Source organism: Nesoenas mayeri, assembly GCF_963082525.1.
Source record: "Nesoenas mayeri genome assembly, chromosome: 1".
Classification (NCBI taxonomy): Eukaryota; Metazoa; Chordata; class Aves; order Columbiformes; family Columbidae; genus Nesoenas; species Nesoenas mayeri.
The window spans coordinates 108,611,548-108,636,852 of NC_137541.1; the positions used below are offsets into that span (position 1 = coordinate 108,611,548).

At 40.0% G+C, this 25,305-nt stretch overlaps 1 protein-coding gene across 1 annotated transcript in view; it reads left to right on the forward strand.

The window, feature by feature from the left end:
* PHEX (phosphate regulating endopeptidase X-linked) overlaps window positions 1–10,387 on the forward strand; it is a gene marked incomplete at both ends in the record, with an annotated part of 101,149 nt that extends 90,762 nt beyond the window's left edge. The window contains 5 exons of the mRNA XM_080344463.1: window positions 1,622–1,752; window positions 4,754–4,819; window positions 4,984–5,088; window positions 6,615–6,691; window positions 10,285–10,387. Coding sequence (XP_080200589.1) covers window positions 1,622–1,752; window positions 4,754–4,819; window positions 4,984–5,088; window positions 6,615–6,691; window positions 10,285–10,387 — 482 coding nt within the window. The remainder of the gene's footprint in view (window positions 1–1,621; window positions 1,753–4,753; window positions 4,820–4,983; window positions 5,089–6,614; window positions 6,692–10,284) is intronic.
* Window positions 10,388–25,305: the final 14,918 nt, after the last annotated feature.

Here is a 25,305-nt window from a genome sequence, read left to right on the forward strand (position 1 = left end):
AAACACTCTGAAAATGTCAAACCAACTGTCTGGAAAAACTGGGTGTAATGGGGCATTGCCACCATCTAACTCTGGCTATCTCAGTAAAGTACTTTTTAAAACAGGGCTCCTGAGAGAGAGAGGTGGAGAGAGAGAGAGAAACATGAACCTACTCCTCCAGGGAGCAATTCTGAGAGTCTGACTCACTATCTAGAGAAACTTCTTTCCACTGAAAATATAAAGAGTTTAAGGAAAGCAAACTTATAGCTCACTGCCAATTAAAGTTAGGTTGCTTACGTTGCATTACTTTGAATACTTTTTAAAAAATAAAAGGAATACCTTGTGTCCTATTGGCACTGCTCTGCAACATTTTGCTTAAGCAAACACTACAGAATGGAAAAATGTTTCTTCACAAACTCCCACCTGCCCAACCACTTCCATGTCATACTAGTTATGGTGTAGCAAGTGTATCCATGCATTTGAATGGATAGTTTGATTTGATAAACTTGTCTTCTGGTACTGACCTTCATTTGAGCATTGCAAGGTTAAGAGCCCATGCTACAGAGGATATTGCAGAATGTGAGGGCTGGCTGACTTGTCCATCCTGCAATGTGATGTGAAAGGCCTGCACTTAGTCTTCAGCGCTGACCCAGCACTTCTAAAGGTCTGGCTATCAGGTCTTCTGTAGTATTTTGTTGCAGAAAGGTAGGCACAAGACATGTTAGGACTTTTCTCAGGGCAAGTTTAGCTGCCCATGTGTATGTAACCTTGGTCCATGATTCGAGTCTTCGTTATGACTGCAGGGAAGAAAGACAGGGAGCAGCCAGTAGGCATACTGAGTACTGAAAATGTTCTCTTTGATCTTTTTATTTCCTTTTTCTTTCCACCCCTCTGTGTGTTATCTTGTTCAAGATGACAAATTCCCTGAAGATGTATATATTTCTATATTTGAAAGGTAAGAGACTTGGCAAGAGATAGTGGTCTGCTTAGGGAACCAAATCTTAGGTTCCTTTCTGACTGGCTGGAGATATGCTGGAGATTAGACACTTTCTTACAGATAAAATGGAGCAGGGGATCTGAGATTGACTCATCCAGAAACCATGGCTGTAACCATCAGCCTGGGCAATGGGATGTATGTATTCTCCCTGCTTCCACGAATAGGGTCCGAATATTCTGGTTTTACTCCAAGGCAAAAATTGAAACTTCAGAGGTTTTCATGAAACTGATTTTTTTTTTTTTTTTTGCTGGTCAAGCATATAATTAATTAATAATTAATTAATTATCATCAGGTTTGCAGAATCAAAGACCTGTGGGCTGAGGATGAAAAATACTCACAATTATACTTACAAGAAGGCTCATACGCCTCTTACACTCTGTAATTATAAAATGTACAATAGAACTCATTAGTCATTGCTATGTTTTTCTGAAAATGGAAATTATGACAATAAATAGAATGCCAACATTTCACCACCGACTTGAGTAGGATCAAGATTTTGCTCGCTGATCTTATCAATTTTTTATACACACGAGTACATTCACTTCTCATGTGATGGAGACAGTTTCCAAAACTGGAAAACTATTGGGCTTTCTACAACAGCAGCATTTGATTTCTTTTTTTTTTTTTTTTTTTTTTTTTTTTGAGGTCGGAAATACGACAAAAATGGAAATTTAGACCCTTGGTGGACAACTGACTCTGAAGAAAAATTTAAAGAGAAAACAAAATGCATGATTGATCAATACAGCAACTACTACTGGAAGAAAGCTGGCTTACATGTATGTAGAATACCAGTGATTGAAAGCAGGGGTGCATTAGGAGGTTTTGGATTCTTTAAGTCATCTTTTTCTAAATCACAACATACTGGGATATTAGGCTACCGACTTCATTTCTCATAACTAATAATTTTTTGAAGTGAATAATTGTGATAAAAATTGTCTGTCAGATTTGATTAGTCCAGTCAAATAGTGCTACTCACATCCTGGTGACAGGGTTAAACCATTTCTCCCCATTACGCTGTATTGGAATCAGAAAAAGAAGATGAAGCCACTCAGCAGGGCTGGTCTAATTGCTGTGAGTATGTTAAATGTCCTCTGAAGATGAGGTCCATAATGAAAACTGAGCAGTGACTCGTTTTGAAAAAGAAGAATATAATAGCAAGTTTTATAGATTCCTTTAGCAATTCTACCTGTTATTTATTACAGCTCTAAAATGAATGCATAAACCCTACCTTATTTCAGATTCAGCTCTTGCTATTTCTTCCGTGCATGCAGACCTAATTGGTATCTCAAATGAAGGGAGTATGATAGTAGCTCACAGAAAAGGACTGAGAAAGAAAGTTCAAGGAAATGGTTTCTGTTTCATTGTCTATCAGACCTATGGGCTTCTCTGAAAATGTGCACATCATGTAAGTGTCCAAAATGAATGATAGATCCCAGACATCAGAAATCAGTAGCTAAAATTCCAGTAATGTTGGCTGGGACAATCTTTTTAATATTAATTTTCAGGATAAAACACATACCCACCCCCTACTCTGTTCTACCACCTCTAATTACATTTCAGAATCAGATATGCAATTATTTCTTTGTCTTTTAAGAATAGAGAGGTCACAATGAATGCTTAGCAATAATTTCAACACTTTGCCCAGGGTGTTTGTATTAGTTTCAGAGTTAACAAGGCCATATTGTAGTCCAGTCTGAAGTCCAACAACTCAGACTTGACATACCTTATATAAGCTAATTTATAAATAAATTATCTCAGGCTCATTCCTGAATATCTGTAGGACAAAAACTATCAATACAAAAGTACCATTTAAAGAAGGCAATTAAAACCTTTCCCAAGGATGTGACTGAGCCCTTCCCATGCTCCTGCCTTTGACTTGACCACCCCCTTTGCCTTCTACAGTCTCTTTTGAGGTGAGTTAGATCTGAATTTCCCTTCCAGTGTAGCTATTGCTTTTGAAGTCTGTGGATGAGATTGCTAGAGCGATCCTGTTACCCACAGGCTTGTCGTCTGTGAGGCTTTCCCCTCTTACTTCTATGGGATAACCTAAAGCACTTTTAACATGATAGAAGAAGAATCTTGTTATTTTTTCTTCCATATTTTATAGCTTCTGTATGAAGAGCAATGCATGCAAAGAGTTTTTTTCCGCTTGTCATTTACATCGATATTTGTACATTCTGCAGATTTTTTTACCCTTGCATGAATATTTTACATGGTTCAAGAAACCTATTTACTCTTCTTCTTTCTCATCTCATTTGCAATAAAAATGTCTTCAGAAAAGAAGCATAATGAAAGAAAAAGTGGGTATAGAAATAGCTTCAGAGTGCAGTAATCACATAAAGTCATCCAATCACATAAAGGGCTTTTTGTGGTCCCTGAGCCCGGTCACGAACTGTCTGCACACAGTAGTCTCAGATACCTGACCCAGAGCTGCCTGAGATCAGCAGAAAGACTTCTTCCACCTATTAAAATGACCTGTGGCCCAAGTGCTACTGCTAGGTTACTCTCATCTTATGCTCTCAATCAGTCTACTTCACAAGCCCACTGCAAGAAAAATGTGTGGGTAGGTAGACCAGGAAAAAAGGCAGCTGCTGTGTGTGTATGTTCTCTGTTGTCCCAGCACTTTTTCTCCTAAAAACCTCTCTCCCACTTCCATCCCCATCCTCCTGAGGTCAGGGATGGCTGGCAGGAAAGGGGTGCTCTTTATGCTCCCATTTCTCCTTTGGTACACCCTTGGGTGTAACACTGGACCCAAGGCATCAAGCAAGATGCCTTGAGTCCAATCTGGGTGCTTGTCTGCACTGAGTGGTAGCGCTGTGCACACATACCTGGGTGTTCTCTAGGTCCTTTTACTTCTTCTCCCCCATTTTCCCTTTACCATCCCGAAACTAAGGTGGGTGCTGACACCTACCCCCATACTTGTTCTTGCAGCATGGGAGACCCTGTCATCAGAGGATTTGCAGGACAGCATTGACCTCCAGAGCTCTGCTCAAAACTGTGCTCAGTTACCTTTCTTGTTCAGGGCATATCAGAGAGTAAAACTGCTTAATTACAAATACAGTTTGGTAACACAAAGACCCTAGTAGGCTGGGTGATCAGAGGTAACGCTGCACTTGCAGAAATGAGGGTTTTTTTGTAACAATACTGCACTTAGTAATACCAGGAGACTGGCTTTTTCAGGAAGTTTAGATAGCACTGCTTCTTGCAATGTATTTTGGTTGTTATTGCTCTTGGAATCAATACCAGTGAAAAGCAATGTGGATCTCCTTTGCACCTAATTATAGAGCACTGGATATACTATCAATTTCAATTCTGTCTCCAACAGTTATTTTTAATTATGCCTTTTTAGGTTATGACTTTAAAAATATTTTAGCATCCCAGTAGTACATAAAGAGTTTTGTAGAAAAACAAATATAACCTTTTAGATAAAAGTTTAAGAAAGGGGCTAATGGATGTCACATGTAACCAGACAAAAACAGTCTTCAGGGGAATATTATTGATGTTCAGATCAAAGATCAAGGACTAGATTCTTGAGTGTGTTTTTTCTACTACATTTTGTCCTAGAGATCTAGGACCAGAGCCAGGATAACTCATCATGGAGAATTGTTTACTGACAGTTTTCACATTTGAAACCCAGTTTTCTTTAGTAGAGATATAATGGTTGAGATTGGTTGAGGTAATTCTTGCTTTATTTTATTTTTTCCCCTGTTTCTTGAATTTGATCAAGAAGGAAGTTCAGAAATGAATTAAATGACTGATGTTCTTTCATTTTGCCAGGTGAAAGGCAAGAGAACTTTGGCAGAAAACATTGCAGATAATGGAGGTTTGCGAGAGGCTTTCAGGGTAAGCAGAGGAAAGATATCTAAAACATAGTATTACTTAATTAAAAAAAGAAAAAGGTGATTAGTTTCCAAGACACTGAAAGGCACTAAGTTGTTGTTTTTTGTTGTTGGTTTTTTTTTGTGTTTCTTTTGTTTGTTTGGTTTGGTTTGGTTTTTTTGTACCAGGCATACAGGAGATGGATTGCAGAAAAGAGGGGAGGAGAAGAGGAACCTTTACTGCCGGGCCTTGAGTTCACACACAATCAGCTTTTCTTTCTAAGCTATGCCCATGTGAGTAGTACAAATGTATTTTGAGTCCCTGTCTGTTAACCTGCACAATGTACACTGCAGAGATGAGTCTGCTTTGTTTCAACAATCCGCACTAGCCAAACCCAGACTTTTAAGGGTATAAGCAGAAGCTTCTTCTCGTGAGACTATTATTTCTTTTCTCTTTCTCTCTTTGTCCTCATCTATGTAGCCCTGGTGCTGCAACTGCTAAAATAATTATTGGTTTTGCACAGTGTTGTCATGGCAGCTTTCTTTCCTCTTGCAGTTTCCCCCCACTGTAAGGATCTTCTTGCACACATTGACTCCTTAACCTCTTTCCATTTTAGCTTCCCGGTTTTCTGGTGCTTGTCATATGCACTGGTTTCTGACTGTTTCCACCACAGACTCCTGTTGCAAATGTACCACCACCTTTCGTTACTGAGCATGTTGTTCAGGGAAACCAGGCAGCAGTGAAGAAAATCTTAGTTTATTTTTTCCCATCTTTGTTTGCTGTACACTAAGTCTGCTGCAGTAAAACTTTGAGAAGGGATGTGAGTTTTTTAGAAAAACATGGAACAATGGAGAGAATCAGAAATTATTTATTTGGCTAAGAGAGTTGGGACAAACTCCCTATATGAGGAGTGAAAGTTGGACTATATGGCTTTGCCCACCAGTTGAAAGAAAGGATCATCTAAAACTGAAGAAATAGGACCCAATGCAACCAATATTGTTTTTTAACCAACTCTGATTGAAAAATCACTCCTTTGCCAAGAGTCAATGTAGCAGTGTATGGGTCTATGGCCACTTAACTTTGACAATATCGACCGTCTTCAGCCAGATAAAATTTCACTCAAATCCGCATATCCTGTGGGCAGTCTGGCCTAAAGGATTTTGTCAATAGGAAACATTCATCACAAGGGCTTAGGTAAGGTAGAGACTATTTAAATGAATTTTTTCGTGCAATAGATACAGCATAAGAGGGATTATTCAGTTGTACTAATGTTCTCTCTACCCTTTTTTGTAGTCCCTTAGAATTGGGTCAAGTATCGTTAATAGTGAGCTGGGGACCACCAATGGAAACTTGACAAATGTGTAATTTCAACAGAAACTGACATTGCAACATGTAACAAATGTGTCAGGTAATATAGCTGCAATTCTAGAGATAACAGGCATCATTAGATGTACCTTTTATACACATTACAAAGCTTTAAGACCAAGAAGTATGCTTGTTAATTGTTAAGGAATCAGATATGCAGTGCAAGCTAACATTATAGAGAACCCACAAAAAAGTACTAGTAAAGTGGCTATGATTAGATGATGGGAATGAGTGGGTGGAGACTGGATCTATTAAAGGATTTGAAAAACATGAGGGTGTACCAACAGAAAACAGCAAGTTAGGAAAAGGTGAAAAAAATAGGAGTTTGTGGTGTCTTTCCATTTTGTGCATTCTGTAAGTCATAGCCACCTTACAAACAGTGACGTTATGTTCTACTTTATTTCCAAAGTCATCCCAGATAACACACCTATTTCTGCTTTTTATCTTTTATTAGGTAAGATGCAACTCTTTTAGACCAGAATCTGCAAGAGAGCAAATCTATGTTGGAGCTCACAGCCCTCCTCAGTTCAGGTAATGCAAATAATGTATTTACTCAGTATATAGACAGAATCAATCACTGCAACATACAAGTGCAGAAATTTAGCATGTTAAGAGGGGCTTAAGAGCAAACACAAAATTGGACTGTGCTCTCAGTTTAGATTGAAATTGAGCTGTTTTTATCAGCTTATCTTTCAGTATTGCAGATGCTCTTCTGTAAAAATGCGGGGCTTGCATCTCCCTTCAAAAGCAGTTGAACCAAAACACACATTGATGCCTGTGATGTTCTATAATCATTGTCAGAGTATCTAAACTGTCTCATCCATCACCTTTTTCTATGCAATTCTAGTTTAGAAAATAGGGAATATCATGAGGGTTCTTCATTTAATTGACCTGAGTTCCTCAAAAGCTTTAAAGTGGGTACCTTAAATTATATTGATAATGCGAAGAGAAACATACTGTGTAAGTTCAGTTCAGGATTGAACTCTTCAGTTACCCTTCAAGATACCCTTTGCTTGAAGAAGCTGTAGTAGTCCACCCTTAACAGCATGTCTTTGCTCAAAAGTCTTCCCACAGGCTTTCCTAACCACAGACCCCCTGAACCTCAAGAAGGAGAGGCTAGAAAAGTTAGGAGGTTTAAAGGCTATGTAAGAATTAGGAAGTCAAAGTTAATTTATCTGCTTCTCCACAGAGTTTGTGTGACCAAGAGCAAGTTTTTTCTGTTGGGATATATGTCAGTTGTGTTTACTTAACTAACAATTGTGTGCTTGTCTTCAGTCAAGTGCTACATTATCTCTGTATTTGGGGGAAGTATGTTAACTCCACAGGCTGATTCATGATGGAGGTGTCTCCAATACACAGGATTAGTTGCCTTCTGGTGATTCCTACTGCCTTCTGTTGACTAAAGAAGGAATTGGGATCCCACCTGCTCCATGCCTAAATTTATGTGTTATGAGCACCCTTTGTCTCATTTCTCTCTTGGTGAAGTTAGAGTAGCAATGCTGCCTTCACAGGGGAGCTGTGAGGTTTCTTCACGGGTACTTTGATGTATTCCCTGGACACAGCCACACCAAAACACCAAAGATACAACTATGGCATGTATGACATGTCTTGGGTTACTTATAACCCTAATGAATTAAGAAATAAGGAAACTGGAAATATGATGACACAATTATAATGTAAGCTCGGAAATCTGCACTACTGTACCTTTGTGCAATACCTGTTACACCAGCTAGCTAGGGTAAAACTGGGGCAATGTGTAAATCTGCATGCCTTTCAACAACTGAAAATACATTATGACAATGAGGGTGCGAGTATCAGGCTGATCTTCAGCCTGAAGAGGGATATTTTTTTTTTTCTATAATTCCTGCCCTTGTAAAGATTTTGGTAAAATATCAATCTCTTGCCTTTTAAAGTCCTCAGATTTATCTACCTATATGTATGTTTATATACTCTCAATGAATACATAGCTACATTGCCATGAGATCATGCAAATCACAAACTATACAGTGAAGCCTGGGGACAGAGCATTCATGAGAAAAACCCGTGAAGGAATTGGGCTAAGAAAGAAAATTCCAGATAAGATTATATGAATCTATTTCTCTCAGCCTTTATGTCCCAAGACCATTATGATTATAACAGCAGTACAGCTAGTTTCAGCATTGACAGCTTTTGCTATCCAAAAAGCCCGAACAGTTCTTTTAAGGTAATTATAAAAAGTAACTATAAAAGATCATGAGAAATGAGAAACATCTTGAGCAGAGGTGTGAACATCTGAGCTAGTCACCCCAGGTTCTCTTCACAGACCTAAAAGAATAGGTATTTTGAAAGTGTATGTGTATACACAAATATCCTTGTATTAATAAATTATTTTGATTAGACTCTGCAAGTACATCTTTCTATTGACTGACCAGAGTTCAGAGGAAGGTGTCTCTGCTGTAGTTCAGTGGGATGAAAGCTAGACAGTCCACTCTGATCCCACAGTTAATGACGTTCTTCACCATCAGGGTGACGAGGCACAGGCATGGGCTGCTCAGAGAAGCTGTGGATGCCCCCCCATTCCTGGGAGTTTCAAGGCCAGGCTGGATGGGGTTTTAGGCAACCTGATCTAGTGGAAGGTGTCCCTGCCCATGGCATGGGGGTTGGAGCTAGATGGTCTTTATGGTCCCTTCCAACCCAAACCATTCTATGATTCTAACATCAACCCACAGGTAGAAAATTCACATGCATGGACATAACGAAGATATTTTTCTGGGTTTATTTATTCTTAATCGACAGGTTTTCCAGTATTAGCATGTGTCTTCACTGTTTTTGAATGTCAGTTTCAAAGTCAAATCCCCAACATGACAGGCAGAATTCCCCCCAATTTTTAACAGCAGTTCTGCATGACCAGCTCTTGCTGTTCCAGTCCCTGAATATGTATTTGCAGTGTTTTTACAGTAAAGCTGTATACCTTATTTGAAGCCTAACACAATTTTGTAATTCTCCTTACAAAACTGACCTTTAGACATTTTTGCACCAGCTGACTGCAAATTTTCTTACCCATAGAAAGTCTAATCAATGTAATAAGAATGTTTTCTACCATGCTGAGCTATGCTGAGAAGCTGATTGTCTGCAATGGAGAAAAATGCCTCCCACTGCATAAAAAAGTGGGTGGAAAAGCATATAAATATCTCAGTAGATACTTTTTGGCTTTTAACTCAGGATGCTGTTTACTTTAATACCATTGCAAATTTCAGGTTACTAAATTCCAAGATGCTTAAGAGCACAGGAAAAATTGGCAAACACCACAACCCCAATCTAGCAATGCTAAAATAATAATTTCCAACAGCATGAAATAATACAGACATGAAAGCTGGAGCCAAGGATGACTGCATACAAAGAGCAAGCTCTTCCCCTGTGCCTGAAGGTGCCAGTCTGGGATGCAGACACATTGTCTAGCTTGTGCAAGGCAGGGATGTGCTGCTCTTGCAGTATCACACCATCTGTTGTGTAAGCAAGAGAGCATGGGAGCTGGTTGTGGCAGAAGCCTCAGAAAATTGATTTTTCAAAGTGTCAGAGGAGTAGGGATGCTCATGGGTGTGAGGCTGAGCTGGCTGATGCCAGACCTCCCAGCTGCAGGGTATGAAGTCCCAAGGAGCCAGCATGTGTGTGTGTGTGCATGGACGGGCAGAGGGTGTTAAAAGCATTGGGCTGGCATGAACCAAATCAAATCAATTCCAGCACAAACACACTCCTACATGTTCCTACCTGCTGGACTGCCGTTGTTTGGCAGGTGCTGGAAGAAAAATTCCACTGTGCAATGTGACTGCTGATCTCCCACCTTTGCTGTAAAGGGTCAGATTAGAAAATTGTTCTAAATGGCGTAGTATCCACAAAATGCAATTAGTTTTTGTTGAGTTTCTAGCAAAGTAAGATGCTTCTCAAAGCTCAAAATGAAACAATATTGTCCTCACCTTAAATTGGAGTACTTCTCCTGAACTTTTTGGTTTTATTTGTGGAGAAATGACACGAGAAGCCTGAAAATTCAACCTGAAGTGAAAATACTGAAACACTTACAGGCCTGTAGTGTTAAACAAAAGACAATGTGCACATTGGTTTGTTTTTGTTTATTTTTGTCTTTGCAGAGTTATCGGTGCTATGAGCAACTTTGAAGAGTTCCGTAAAGCTTTCAATTGCCCAACAAATACAACGATGAACCGAGGGGCAGAATCCTGCCGGCTGTGGTAGACGTGCCTTCCAGGTCTTCTGTCAAGAGGGGTCAGTGATGTGAACTGCTGCACCTGAGGACAAGCTCACTGCTGGAGTTTCAGAATTGCAATCTGGAGAGGTGTTACTTCAAATGTGTCTTCCTTATCCATGCTGATAACCTGCATGGATCTAATCATTCTCTATCTAGAACCTAGAAATTTTTGAAATAGGAAAAAAGGATAGGTTTTCTTTAATAATAATAATAATAAAAAAAGGAAATCCTTTTATCCATAAAGCTGCTCCTGTTCATCTGCAGTTGTATTGCTGTTGATGGGTAACTGCCATTATCAATTCTAATTCCTGGTTTATAGTTGAGCAAGAGGTAAATGCTAAAATCTACTTTTAATCTATTGCTCTGTGGGGGTGCTATGCAGAATGCTCTCACACAAAATTTATTCTTTCTGTATGAAGAAATTCATGAGACCTGCTATAAAGCCAGCTCTGATCTGCTGTGTGATACAGCATTTTCATAACTTAAGCTGTCAGTGCCCAGCATGCCATAAATGATGTTGCATGATGTAAAGACACAAGACTTTATATAAATTAAGTTTAATAAGTTGGATTAGTACCTCAGGTTTTGGAACAGTTTCAAACTGAGAAAGGACCTCATGGTTTCCATCTGCTTGGACTAAACAGAAAGGATACACGTCATATCCTGGCCTTTTTAAATTTTAGAACAGCTTATGATAAAAATCGATGTGTGGCGAAAATCGGAAACTTGCAGAGGGAATTCCCAGCACCATGATACTCAGAAATGGTACAGCACTTACTCCTATTTACAATATGGGCAATTTTTTTCCACAGAGATGAGTTTTGCCTTGTGCTGAAGGTATCTTCACCTACATTTATTTTTGAGCCTTAAATACTACACCCGTTTTAACTTAGGCATTTCTTAGTGTCTGGGTCTTACAGTGGAATGGAAGTAGGGTGCATGTTCTGCATAGGGCAGGGTGACTCGTGATTTTAACAAAAGAGAATATGTGGCTGAAAAACAGAGCATCATCAGTATTTGACTTGTCTGGATAAAAAGAGCAATTCAAGAGAAGAGGTCTTTTAAATACAGAATACAGGCAGGCCGGTTGAATTTTTCATTTGATTTCTAAGAATTTTCATATAAAACCGTATTTTATTGCAGCAGAAAAACTTCAACACGTAACTATTACTGGGGGTGCTGAGGGGGGAATGCAAGAAAACAGCCTTTTCTTCCTCAGCAGAAAGATACGTGTTTAACTAGTATTTATTTATACCGTGTGCATTCATTCATTTTTACATGGTAGAGTTTTTTCAAATGGAGAGGTGGTTTCTTTAGACTGATTTAATTACTGCAATTCTATATACATCTCTGTGTGTATAAACATATATATGTATACAAAAAATAGATAAATTCTTCTATTTGCTTAAATTTTATTTTATCAGTATAGATATGTTAGTAAGACAAACTGTTTTTTTTACAAGGATTGGTCAAATATTGTCTAACAGTCAAGGTGGAAGAAGGTTCAACTGAAGCTAAGTTTTTGCAAATGGGGTTAGCTTCCTATGCTTCTTTATAAAGAAGGGGGACACCATGGAAACATAATTTATGGAAGGGAAGGAAGCTGAGAACCCTGAACTCGAGGCACTGTTACCACTTCGTAGAAACAAAACATTACATTTTGGGACCAGGATTGTTTTATTTTTTTTTTAAATTTTCCATGAAAAAGTCAAAGTTTTCTTAAGAAGAAAAGCACTTTTGCTTCCTTCAAGCCAGCTCTCTTCTTGAGTTAGATGGATTACAGTTTGTCATTTGAATAGCCACTGCCATTTTTTTTTTTTTCCTGGAGATATTTTTCATGTAAACTGTTCAGATGGCAGTATTTTCATAAAGACTTTTGCAAACAAGCAGATATGGATCTTGAGCAAAGTGATACTGTTTTCCTACTAAAGGGAAAGTTTCTTAGCAAACTGAATAGTCTACTGACTTCATTTCTGTGCTCATATAAGCACTGACACAACTTGATGTTGACTGCTTTGGATCAATAGCATAAAGTTCAGGGGTGACACCCTGGCCCCATTAAAGTTGCTACCAATACAGTTATTGTCCTCAGAAAAGTCAGGACAACAACTGAGATACTTATCTAAACTTTCTAAATTGCTGGACTATGCAAAGCTGGGTTCACAACAGTCAGCTTTGAGTTTTCTAATTTTATCTCTTAGGTCAGAGATGCATTTGCAAGAGCTTCTCTCTCATGGCTATTTTCCAGTGGGATAGATTCTGACATTTTGTGGTTTATGGGGTTGTTTCTCTGTACTGGATAGTGATTTCTTATAAAATGCCTTATGTTCACTGCCTTAAATATCACTCTTGTTGCTCCTTGCTAGGTTCAGGTCTTTCATATTTAATATCAAGGATTTTTGAACTGTGGTATACATATTCCTAACAGCACAGGAATCACTGTAAAAGTGTCTCATCCTTGCTAGGGTGAGCCCCCATCTCCTACAGCAAGCAGTGGCTAGGTCCTGGGCTGGGGGATAGTGAGGGGCTGGAGGGTTTGGAGGCAATGCACCAGGAGGGAGGAAGAGGAGGCATGGCCAGACTTTGGACCCTGATTTTTGGAAGCCGAGACGGAGCCTACATGCTGCCAGGAAGAAGTCCTTGCTGCTGACCAACATGTTCATTGGTACTATCCAAGTTTTGGGAATCCATGCTGTTGATGCAGGATTTCAGTGCCTCTGGCTTAGGTCTTAAATATACCCACAGAAGGATCCTGGCTTGCCTCACCTGCCTGCTTTTTACCTCAAACCAAACAACTAATGATGCAATTTACAGTTCACTTTGGAGTCAACTGTTAAGGTATCAGTTAGAAAGCAAAGTAGAAGGTAATTAAAGTAATTCTTAAAATTCAGTCACCAAATACAGCTAAAGCATAGTGATAGTTTGTGAGGGCTCTTCCTGCTGCCTCTGGTTTATCAGACTCCATGGCCCTGCTTGGCTCCCACATTGTGCCTCCCGGGTCTATGCTAGCAAAGCCTTGCTGTGTTGCTATCAAGTTCACTTATTACATCTATGCAAACAGACCTTTCATCATATATATTCTTCTTGTAGAACTTCTTTTTTTTTTCTTTTTAATTACCAGTAATTATGTCAACACACTTTTTCCTTCAAGCATATTGTGAAATGTTTCTTCCTGTTGGCTCAGTAATCTTTCAGCAGTCAGGAGGGGAAGGATCACCTATGAATACAACATTTTTACCTGTGTAAATTTGAAGAGATATTTTTCTACTGTGTAGACATAAAGAAACAACCCCTACTCCTGTCCCACATGCCCTTCTTTGGGTCCTGAAAATATGTAAGCCTCCTATATTGTATTCTAACCCTTATTTTTTCACTGCAACCCTGAAAACACTCAAACACCACCTTACACACTGTATTTCTTTTCAGTGAGTTGTGAAAGAGTTAGCTTCACACACAAGTAGCTTTCTGAAAAGGCAGCTGTGCTATTCACCTGTGTAGGCTGCTTAGGTATATAAGTGACATCCAAGCTAGGTCTTGATGCTGAAGGACCAAAAAATCCAGTGGCATTATACAGCTCTGCCTTGTGCCCTGTGCAGGGAGACTTCAACATTTTTTAGGTAGGAACGCTATCATGACACTAAATGTTTGAATTATTTATAAAATAATCAGATGAGTTTATGCATAACTTTTTATTGAGTATTATTCAACAAATTATATGCTTAGAAGTATATCTCATGGCAATGTTATATATATATATATATATGTCTAGAAAGAAATATTAAAAGCCTGACAATTCAAGAGGCAGAACTATAGTGAGTTAAAAGGTCTTCTGTGTTTGTCCTATTAATCTAGATTCTTACTTTGCTAGTCAGTCTGTTGCACTTTTAAATTTTTGTTCTTGCATAATACATCGATTGACTGTTTTAATGACAATTGTGCTAGCCAATAAAAGCTAAAGTGATGAAGAATTTTCCTATATTGCAGTATAGCAAAAGCTGTTTGGCCTGTCACTGTCAAACCCTACAATATTTTTTCTGTGATATATCGTCTTTATAAAATGTAATAAAGAGCACAATGTTATGACCCTGGTTTCTCAAGGCTACAGTTACTGTTTGACAACCTAGGAAGGAGTTGTCTAGCCATCTTCAGCCAGAGTTTATTAAGCTCCACTTGCCTCCACTAATCTGCTGGAGACAATTAAAATGAACATAGGATGAACTGCTGTAGATGATGTCTGGAGGCTGCAGAGTTTGCAGAAGGACAGGTGGCAGAGCTGTACCAACCAGAAGCTGCTGGAGAATAAGAAGGTGTGGGAGAAGAGCCACCTGCCTGTCAGCCCATTTTTTTTTCCTTTTGTCACAGTCTGTTCCTTTCTCGACTCACCCTTTGTAGTCTCAACTGGTTTTCAAATGCTTTAAAGCACTTTCCCTCTGCCTGAGCTTGAACTGTAGCTCACCGATGTCTTTTCCCACCCAACATAAAGTAATGGTTTCACTGCCTTCCCAGGCTGGGTGTGACTGCAGGTAGCTCAGCTTGTTGCTGTTCCTCGCCATGTACTTCATGAGCCTGAGTAAGTATTGGTTCAAGGGCTATACAGGTACAGGGACCGTGCCAAGGCCTTACACATTACCAACTTCTGGGCTAAGCACCCTGTTTCTTGGGCTCTGACCAGTTTTCTGACACTGCTTGGGTTCCCATAAGCAGTGTTGCTGGCCCATCTCAAGGCACCATGAAGTCTGTGAGCAGTTAGGACAACGGTTGTAGTTGGCCTTGCCACAAATTTTGAACGATGCTCTGTGGTGACACAGTCTCTCAAGGCCCATAACTTCAGGCAGGCAGCTGTCTACACAACTTTTGGGCTTGGGGAGGAACAGAGATTTTTGTCTTTGAAAGCCTACATCAGTTCTGTTACCTGCTTTACAGTGCAGCCTTACCAACAATTCTATGGTCAAAAGCAAAGGTTTTCATTGAGGAAGATGAATGAACAAAGCAAAGGTTGGGGTTGGAACACGAAACCAGCCTCAGCGCAAGGAAAATATTTTGCTTAACTATCACAGAGTTTGCTGAGCTTATTGGCATCTTAGGAAGATGCTTTAACAACGACTGTAGATAGCCCTGAGGAATTCAGAGTTTATCTGCTACAGCAAGAGGCTGCTTCACTACTCAGCCAATTTAATCTCATTTAAAATGTAATATATATTAAAAAAAAGAAAAGAAATTAAAGATTCCCAAGGGATTCTCTAACACAGTATTATGTTTTATTAAATATAACATCAAAGTTGGAAGTTACTGAGAATCAAGATAATGTGTTACATTAATTTGTGATCAAAGAAAGAGATATAATGATGTAATTTTAATCATCCATAAGCACAGTAGCTGAAGGAGATTTATGTATGAGGTTAGACACATACACAGATGCATACATGAACTCAGGGTGTGAACTTGGATGCAGTTTTTTAAAAAATGTCTCTTTTATCACATCTGTATTTACTTTTTGAACCGGTGAAGAATTGACCTGTTTAACAAAGCTTGGGGAAAGGCTTCTGAAGAGATTTTAAAGTTTTTTTCTACCACAAAGTTTATTTAAAGTGCCCGTGCTGCTTTGAGCAATGACAATGCTGATTGATTTACATGGGCAATACAATTTCAGAAATGTGAGTAGCAGAGGTTTTAGCACAGGGATCTGAAAAAATATGTCACATCCTCTTACTTGAACACTAGGAAAATATTTGGGTAAAGCCAGGAAAAAAAAATGTTCTCAAATACAGCAGTTAGGGAAACAGGAATATATTAATTAATATATGCCATGATATACAGTTAAGTAAAATGCTCTTCTAGAAGATGCAGCTGCCAAAGTGGGCCAGGGGAATGGTTCACAAAGTCACTGGATCATTTCTGCTATGAGAGAAACCTGAGGTCTGCCTTTGTAGCTGGCTAGGGAGCACATGGGTGTTCCAGCTCCATCCTCTGTGGGAGTCCCAGCACTGCACCTGCTCAGAGGTAACCCCATTGCCTGGGGGCTGGAGGGGCTGTCTGCCTTTTCTGGGGTGTCCAGAGCCCCCAGGAAAGCTGTGTCTGCAATTCTACCACAGACTTCTAGTTTTATGAACCTTTTCTGTTCTTTTACCTCCAGCACACATAACAGTTGTATGAATAAACCACTCTCCATATTATAGCATTTTAAAGGAAAAAAAAACCCAAACACCAGTGCTTTTACACATCTATGCTGCAAAATAATGCAATGCCACTGTATCTTAAAAACATCTGCATGTTTTGTGGAATAGGGCTGCTCATAGGGCTGCTCTTAGACACTTCATGCATATGCTTTCATGTCATTCTGCCAGAATGAGGCTTCAGTGGTTTGCAGTGGAGGGAGAAGAGAAACACGGAGCGATGTCTGAATAGGACAATAAAGAAAAATTGGAAACTCTTTAGTGTTGTAAATCATCAAAAGATTTTACAAACCATTAGTACAAGTACTGCTATAAAAGATACATCTACATATGATCACAGCACAGGAAGTCTGGAAGTCTGTGCTATGTAAGCGTATATAAAAATGTCAGAAATATGAATTATTTTTAAATAAATAGAGTCTCAGGGCAAAATTCTGACCCCACTGACTTCATTGGGTGATTAACATCTGTGGGGCCAGCATTTTACTCCATCTGGATAACTGCACATAAACTTTACTGATTTAAAACTATTTGGGACATGCATTTTCTTCTAGTCAGAAAAAAATAAAAAAATATGGCCTTTGAGATTTTCAGAAGCTGTCTTCTCCTCTGCCATTTGCATAGAACTAACTCTCCTTACTCTCATCTAGCAGGTATTGCATTTTAATCTTTTTTAATGCTTAAAAGCTACTTTATCATAGTTTCAGAATTGCAAAATATTTTTTTTTCAGCTTGACTTTCCCAGATAAGGCTCTATTAACTATTAAAGTAAACATGGTATGTCTTGTCGAACTGCGTAGGCCTATTTATGCCACTGAGGCACTTTTGTCTCCATGATGAAACAGAAAACTTCAGTGTTACCAGAGTGACAGGAAAACTTGGTGGTGGCCTCCCACCACAGAGAGAGCCATGCAGAAAGAGGGCTTAGTAAGAAACAGGACACTCCCTGTGCTGCCCAGACAGGAGTCATCAGCAACTCCAACACCAGTTCACACTTCAGCAGTGGGTGCAATGCACTTCCTCACAAAACCAGGTTTAACCCCATTTGATTAAATCTGCTTCTTCAGGGAAGCCTCCATGAACCTGGGAGGTGGAAGTGGCTGGGAACAGAGAGAGCTGTCTTAGTGGTTGGTACACCTTGGCTCACATGAGCACTGGGGCAAGGACTGGTGGTGCCATCCAGGAAGCTGCCAAAGTTGATGAGTTTCTCCTCTCTCATGATGATAGATGGTGATCATCCATTTGGCTCACCTGCAGCTGTGGCAGCTGCTCAGCCAAAGCCAGGCCCTGCCAACAGGGAAGTGGGTGTGCAGCGTGTGTGCACTGCATGTGTGCTGTGTCTCCAGCCTGCCCACCGGCTTCTTCTCATCCCTTCTCCCTCCTGTAGCTAGGCAAGACAAGGCCAAGCAGGTTTGGGAAGGGAGCCTCATGGTCCCTTCCCTAGCCACTCCAGGATAATCTGCTGGAAGGCACAGGTTGCAGCAACGGCATGTCACAGCACCACCTGGTCCCAGCCTGGGACAGTGAGAAGGATCAGGTAATCTGAGAGGCAATATAGGAACAACATAGGAAGATATCCCTGTCTATGGCAGAGGGGTTGGAACTAGATCTTTAAGGTCCCTTCCAACACAAACCATGCTATGATTCTAACACTTCTCCTCCTAGCCCATGTTGAAGTCAAATGTCATTGCCTGACTTCAGGTTAACAATCATTATTTTAGCTCTTCAGCATGTGATAGAAAGACAAATTACAGAGCCTTCCTTTGTGAATACTTTCATTAGTTCAGCTGGGTTTTTCTTCATTCTGCTTTCAGTTCAGCAACAGCCAGCAGTTCAGACATGCTAGCACAGTACTCTTTGCAAGAACAACATGTGTTGAGGCAATCACTGTGTCTATATTCAGCATGCTTATTCAGCTTTGTTTTCATAAATCCAGTAATAGGCTTTCAGAGGCAATGAAGGGAAAAGAATAATTTGAAAACAAAGCTGTTGAAAAGAATACAATGCACACGCTGTAGAGAAGAGTGTGATTTTGGAGGTCTGTGCAGCTGTTTTATTTCTTTGGAGGATTTTAATCAACCTGATTACACAGGGAAGCAAAGGGATTTTTAAAACAGTGTGGTGATAATCAGCCAGAAGAGAAAACAAAGGGGAGTTTTCCCTCTCTCATATCCCTTGGTTTTATTTTCTTCCTTTCATGTGATTTTACAAATAAAAGTCCCATATTAGTTCAGTTTAATTAAAAAACAATTCATGCTGGGCTTTTGCTAGAGAACCAATTTTAGATTTTTGCCCACTATATCATTTAATCAAAGATATGCTGAACGCTTTCAAGATTGCCATGGCTGCACCAATCTGATTGCCATCTGTGTAATGGCTTTCCCAGTGGATTGGAAAAAACCTGTAATTGGACATGAGCCCATCCTTTCAAGTGGGATTAGCAGCTCTGCTGCAGTCTTCCCCTATATTTCAGGGTCTGATGTTCTTGTCTTCCTCCTTATGTACTTACTATCAGTGCTGCAAAGCATCTCTCCAGTACCACCTTTTGAGTTGGGCTATACAGGCACAGAAAAGGGAAGGGGCATGGAGCTGCACTGCTGCAAAAGGCCACCTCTCTGCATCATCAGAAGCCAGAAACTAATGGCTGGTTAAGCCTGAGGGTGACTCTATAATATTCCTTAAAAAAAATAAAGGGGGGGGTGGGAGTGGAAATTTACCACTTTTCACTCCTAAAATCTTTCACATGGGTTTGTCCAACATCTTGTGTTTACCTGCATCCTCTCCCCAATGGCATGCATGTCAGGCCTCAAAAGCAAAGCTCCAGTGGCATTTTCCCTGCCTCAGCAGTTGTCTTCTACACATCCCACCTGGGGGTCTGAGACTTGGGCCCTTTTCTGTACTGAGCCCTGCACTGTGCGTCACCCTGCCAGCACTACCAGCTCACACAGCACCTCTCACAGAACCTTTCAACATGGTGCGAACACAGGGTGATCTCCCTGTGATGCACCAGAGGAGTAAATATCCTTCAGGCACATGCTTGTGAGTAAAAACTCATAGAAAACCTTCAGAGCTATGGGATATCATGTGCTGCCTTGGGCTGCCCAGGTCCAGCACTACTCTCTGCCTGCTTTTATAGATGTAGGAGTATTGACTAATAAACACAGATAAATTGCCTCCTCCTGTCTGGAATCCAGAGCTGTCCTTGTACATACCATTTCTGCTCTGCTCTGTGTTAGATGGAGAACTCTAGTTCAAAGTTTAGCACTGTCTTTTCTGCCAATAATAAAGGTTCCCTAGTTCATTTCCTGCTCTCCTATGTTTTCCTGTGTTCAACTGGAAGTGAAGGGGTTTGTTCTCAACAAGACTGGTCTCTCTCTTACCTGCTTCCCAAGGCCAAGCACTTGTGGTCTTCAAAGCAAATGGTCTTTTCTAGGAGGTGTAAATTGTCCAGCTCTCATGGGAAGTTGAGCATTCATTTTAAAATATTTCGTATTACTTTAACTGTATTTGTTAAAAAAAAAAAAAAAAAAGCTAAGGGAAATTGTAAAGAGAAGTGGCATTTGCTAATGGATCTAATTGGTTGATAGCGTAAAAAATGTTCCTTTATTCAAATACAAAGTATGGTCTTAATGGAATAATTAATGTGGAAAAGTCTGTGGCCTGCCTTATTCAGATGCTCAAATTTGATATTCATAACGATCCCTTTTGAACTGAAAATCAATAAACCAAAGAATAATTCCTTTTGTGCCTTTTCTTATCCTTTGGGGAATAATTTTGTTTATAAAATTCTATGCCTCTGAAAAATCAGATTTTTTTCTTCTACAGAGAAAAATATTTCTGCCAAAACCACTTGGAGCCACATATCTCTAGAAAAGTAGGTGCTTTTCTTTAACCCTCCCCCAGTGTCAAAACTTTTCAGAGCCCAGCTTTTAGTGGACATTTATTGTTTGCAATATTATTCAAGTGTTTGCATTGCCAAAAGCATGGAAAGTCCCAAAGTGGAAGACTTAGTCCGAGTAGGGGCAAACTTACCTCAGCATGGGGACAACACGCATAATGTTTGTCTTCTGCCAGCCCTTGTACCACAGTCGGGTCACTGGCAGCAGAGAGAACAGCACCAAAACACCTAAGTACTAACCAGCTGGCAAAAATGGGGGAGTGTATGAGGGATGTCATGTTTCAGTTGAAGAGAGATGATTTAATGGGCTTACAAAATGACTGATATGGGTTTGACGCCTGCTGTGGAAAACTTTCATTTTAAGGCATTTCCAGATCAGTTTATTGGACTGGTGTTCTATTAGGCAACAGCTCAGGATACAAAGATAGATCAGGTTGAACTGAAGGTGACATGTCCTTGTCCAGGCCCTTCTCTCAGGGTGATTGGGTGAAATATACTTGATTCCAAGTCTACATTGGGATAGGCCATGAATGATAGAACAGAAACACTGAAGTAAAATTTCTCATTGAAGTAAAATTTCTCAACAGGGCACATAAAATCACAGAATGTTTTGGGTTGGGAGGGACATTAAAGTTCATTTAGTTCAAACCTCCCTGTCATGGGCAGGAACATCTTTCACCAAACCAAGCTGCTCAAAGCTCCATACACCCTGGCCTTGAACACATGAAGAATATCCAAATCTTGCTTGGTTCTGCTTCTGTGGAAGGTAGATATAACCAACAAATATAACTATTTATAAGGAACTCCTAGTCCTGAAAATAGTTGGGTTTGATATATGTGATATTAGAAATAATTTTCAGAAAATTCTGGCAGGAATTAACTAACTATGATTATGTCGTATAGGAAGATCCCTGCTCTCCATGTCAAGTTGGCACACAAGCAGTACGATTTTGACTGTGGTGCAAGAGATGTGAATCTATGATAGAGCTCATGAATGTTTAAAAGCAAGGGTTTAAAAGCTGGTCTTGGAAACTGAGCAAAAGGAGAGAGGGTCAAGAAAGCAGGTCCTGGGTAGGATTTGGGACAAAATATGCAGCAAGAATATAGGAAGATCTAAATGAACCCCTCATGAAAATCTTTTCATTCGCCAGGCAAAGCTCCCAGGCCTTGACTGAAGCGATTAGACAATCATCAACCAGGAAAACATCAGCCAAAATACCACATGAAATTTGTAATAAAAAGGGAGGGGAGACCTGATCGCTCTCTACAACTACCTGAAAGGAGGTTGTAGCATGGAGGGTGTTGGTGTCTTCTCCCAATTAGCAAGTGATAGGAGGAAAGGAAATTTGCCAAGGGAGCTTTAGATTGGATATTAGGAAAAAATTACTCACTGAAAAGGATGTCAGGCATTGGAACAGGCTGCCCAGGGAAGTGGTTGAGTCACCATCTCTGGAGGTGTTAAAAAGACACATAGATGTGGCACTTACTTAGGGACATAGTTTAGTGGTGGACTTAGCAGTGTTAGGTTAATGGTTGGACTCAACAATCTTAAAGTTTTTTTTCCAATCTAAATGATCCCATAATTCTATTACCTATAAATGGACAACTTCAAAGCTGTGTACTGTTTTGTCATTTGAAGTTGGAATACAACGGGAAACCTGCTGCCTCAGGTCCCCACCATGAAAAAAACTGTGACTGAAGGCAGGGACTAAAGGAGGAGCCAGGCCTACTTTGGGTGTTCATATAGTAAGCAGCAGACATAAACTAGGTTTTAGTGGAAAATGAAGTGAAATTGGAACTTTTCCCTTATGTATCACTGCAAACAATTAAAAAGGAGGAGAGTTAAAATATTTGCCATCAAAGGCAACGGGATGTAATTTTGGCAAAATAGCTGATATCAGTTCTTCTTTTAGCTTTACACTGACAACATCAGGCTGTAGAGTCCCTTGAAAAAAATATAGAAGTCCAGGCAGCACTTACTTTGATAGTCATTGTTTTATTTTCCTACCATTTTCTCTCCTGATGTATTTAATGAGCAAATGTCATGAATTTCTGGTAGCAAAGACAGCAAACCTATTGAACCCTCTACAAGCTACAGTGTAGCTCACACAAAATATGAAGATTAATGCCTGGCAGCAAATCAGAATCTTTAAAGGAAAGATCAAGAACATATTTTATCTTCTCCTAGAGTTTCTGCATTTAAATGTTGGAAACATTTCTTTCTGAAGACAAATGGGAATATAAAGCTTATTGTTTTCCAAAATTTTGCTTGCACCAAGATTCTCCTATGAAGGCCTTAGGAGGCAAGGATTTGAAGGACACAGTGTTTTGTCCCCTGTGTGTGTGCTCAAACATGTTTTTTTGGTTTTTTTTTTTTTTTAAATATAAATATATATAAATATAAATATAAATATATATATAGATATATATATACGTTTTTTCCCCCCAGAACTATCTTGCATCTTTCCAAACAATGATGTCTCACACTTGACAGAAGTGGTAGCACTCCCAATCATCTGAATCCAATTCCAGGGAGCTTAATTAATAAAGTGCTTATCTTAATGCCCTATAGGGAAAAGAAAAAAAAAGAAAAAAAAGTTTTCCAAGTGAAAATAGATATAATGTGCTAGCAGAATGTTAAAATACAACTGGTAATTAATATGCATTGTGAGATAAAAAATATAGAGCAACAGTCAGAGTTTGGGAAAGGATTTGAGAGGCACAATGACAAAACAGAACAACAAATTTTCTCTCTCTGTGGTGTCTCTTATAAGATGAATTTTCTATGAGCTGTTTTCTTTGAGGATTTGAAATCTTCCATGGAGGGTTGACATCTGGAAATTATCCTTTTCCATCTGGGTGCTGCTTCCAAGTCTTGAAAGATTTAGATGCATTTGGCTAGTTCCCTTGCGTGAATGTCTCCAGTGAGTTCTTCCTTAGAGTTTTTCTTCCTACCAATGGGATGAATTTAACTAATTTACTGTAATACAAGAAAACACAGAGATACCAGAAAAGCAGCTGGAGTTTGAATTAGCACAGGATGTGAAGGACAGCAAGAAGGGCTTCTATAACAAAAAGAAAACTAAAGAAACTGTGAGCCTGTTTCTAAGTACAGCTAGAAATCAAGGGACGAAGGACATGGAAAAGGCTGAGATAGTTGGTGGCTTTTTGCCTTTTTTGCTACTGAAGACTGCCTTCAGACCTCTCACAACCTTTAACTTCTTTGCAGAGTCTGGGGGAGTTGCAGCAATACCCACAGCAGAATGGGATACAATAAGGAGGCACTCAAGCACGGTTGACATACACAAGCCAGATGGGCCAGATGGGATGTCTCTAGGAACACCAGGGGAGTAGGCCAGCATCACCATGTGGCTGCTCTATAGCAGCTTTGGAAGGGCATGACAAAGTTTATGGAGTAAGTTCTCTTGGAAGTCCTGTCCAGGTGCTTGAATGTCAAAGAGGTGATAGGAAACAGCCAGCATGGATTTACCACCAGCATATTGTGCATGATGAAACTGATTAGATATTAATAGATGAATCTCAGTTAGGAGAGAGTAGTGGATGCTGTATATTATATCTTTAGTAAAGCCTTCGTTGTGGTTTCCCATAGTATCATGATAGCCAAACTGGTGAGATGTGGTTTGGTTATATGGAGGATAAGCAGTAAGGTGAATGGAAAATTGGTTGCACTGCTGGTCTTAAATGATTGTAATCAATAGTACAATGTGCATCTTATTGGTGATCACTAGTGATTTTCTTCAGGGATTGATATGTGGGACCAGACTCTTCAATGTCTTTTTAAATTAACTGAATGATGAGACAGTGTGCAATCTCTCTCTCATAAAGTTCACCGGTAATACCAAGTTAGGTTCAGGGAGGTCTTACTAGACTGGAACAAAGGATTGATAGGACCCTCATGAAGTACAACAAAGTGAAGTGCAAAGTCCTGCACCTGGGAAAGGAGAATCCTGGCAAGAGTGTGAGCCAGGTAGTGAGTGTTTAGCGGACAACCTTGCAGAAAAGAAGCTAGGGATCTTGGTGATACAAGTTGAATGTCAGTGAGCAGTGTGTCCTTATAACAAAGTAGACCAGTGACATCCTGCACTGTTTTAGCAAAAACATAGCCAGCAGGTCCATGGAAGCAACTATTCCCCTCTATGTGGCACTTGTCAGGCTGCACTCGAAGTTCTGCACTCGGTTTCAGGCTCCCCATTACAAGAAAGATATGGACTTTCTGGAGCAAGTGCAACACCAGTCACTAAGAAGGTCATGGGGCTGGAGTGCATGAAAGACTGTGGGAATGAAAGACGAGGGGATCAAGTGCACCCTCAGTAAGTTTGCAGATGACACCAAGTTGGGTGGGAGTGTTGATCTGCTGGAGGGTAGGAAGGCCATACAGAAGGGTCTGGACAGGCTGGATCGATGGGCCAAGGCCAATTGTATGAAGTTCAACAAGACCAAGTCCAGGGTCCTGCACTTGGGTCACAACAACTCCAGGCAGTGCTACAGGCTCAGGGAAGAGTGGCTGGAAAACTGCCTGGAGGAAAAGGATCTGAGTGTGTTGATTGACAGCTGGCTGAATATGAGCCAGCAGCATGCCCAGGTGGCCAAGAAGGACAACAGCATCCTGGCTTGTATCAGAAACAGTGTGGCCAGCAGGAACAGAGAAGTAATTGACCCCTGTACTTCGCGCTGGTGAGGCTGCACTTCCAATCCCGAGTTCAGTTTTGGGCCCCTCACTACAAGAAAAACACTGAGGTGTTGGAGAGAGTTCAAAGAAGAACAATGAAGCTGGTGAGGAGTCTGGAGCACAAATCTGATGAGGAACAGCTGA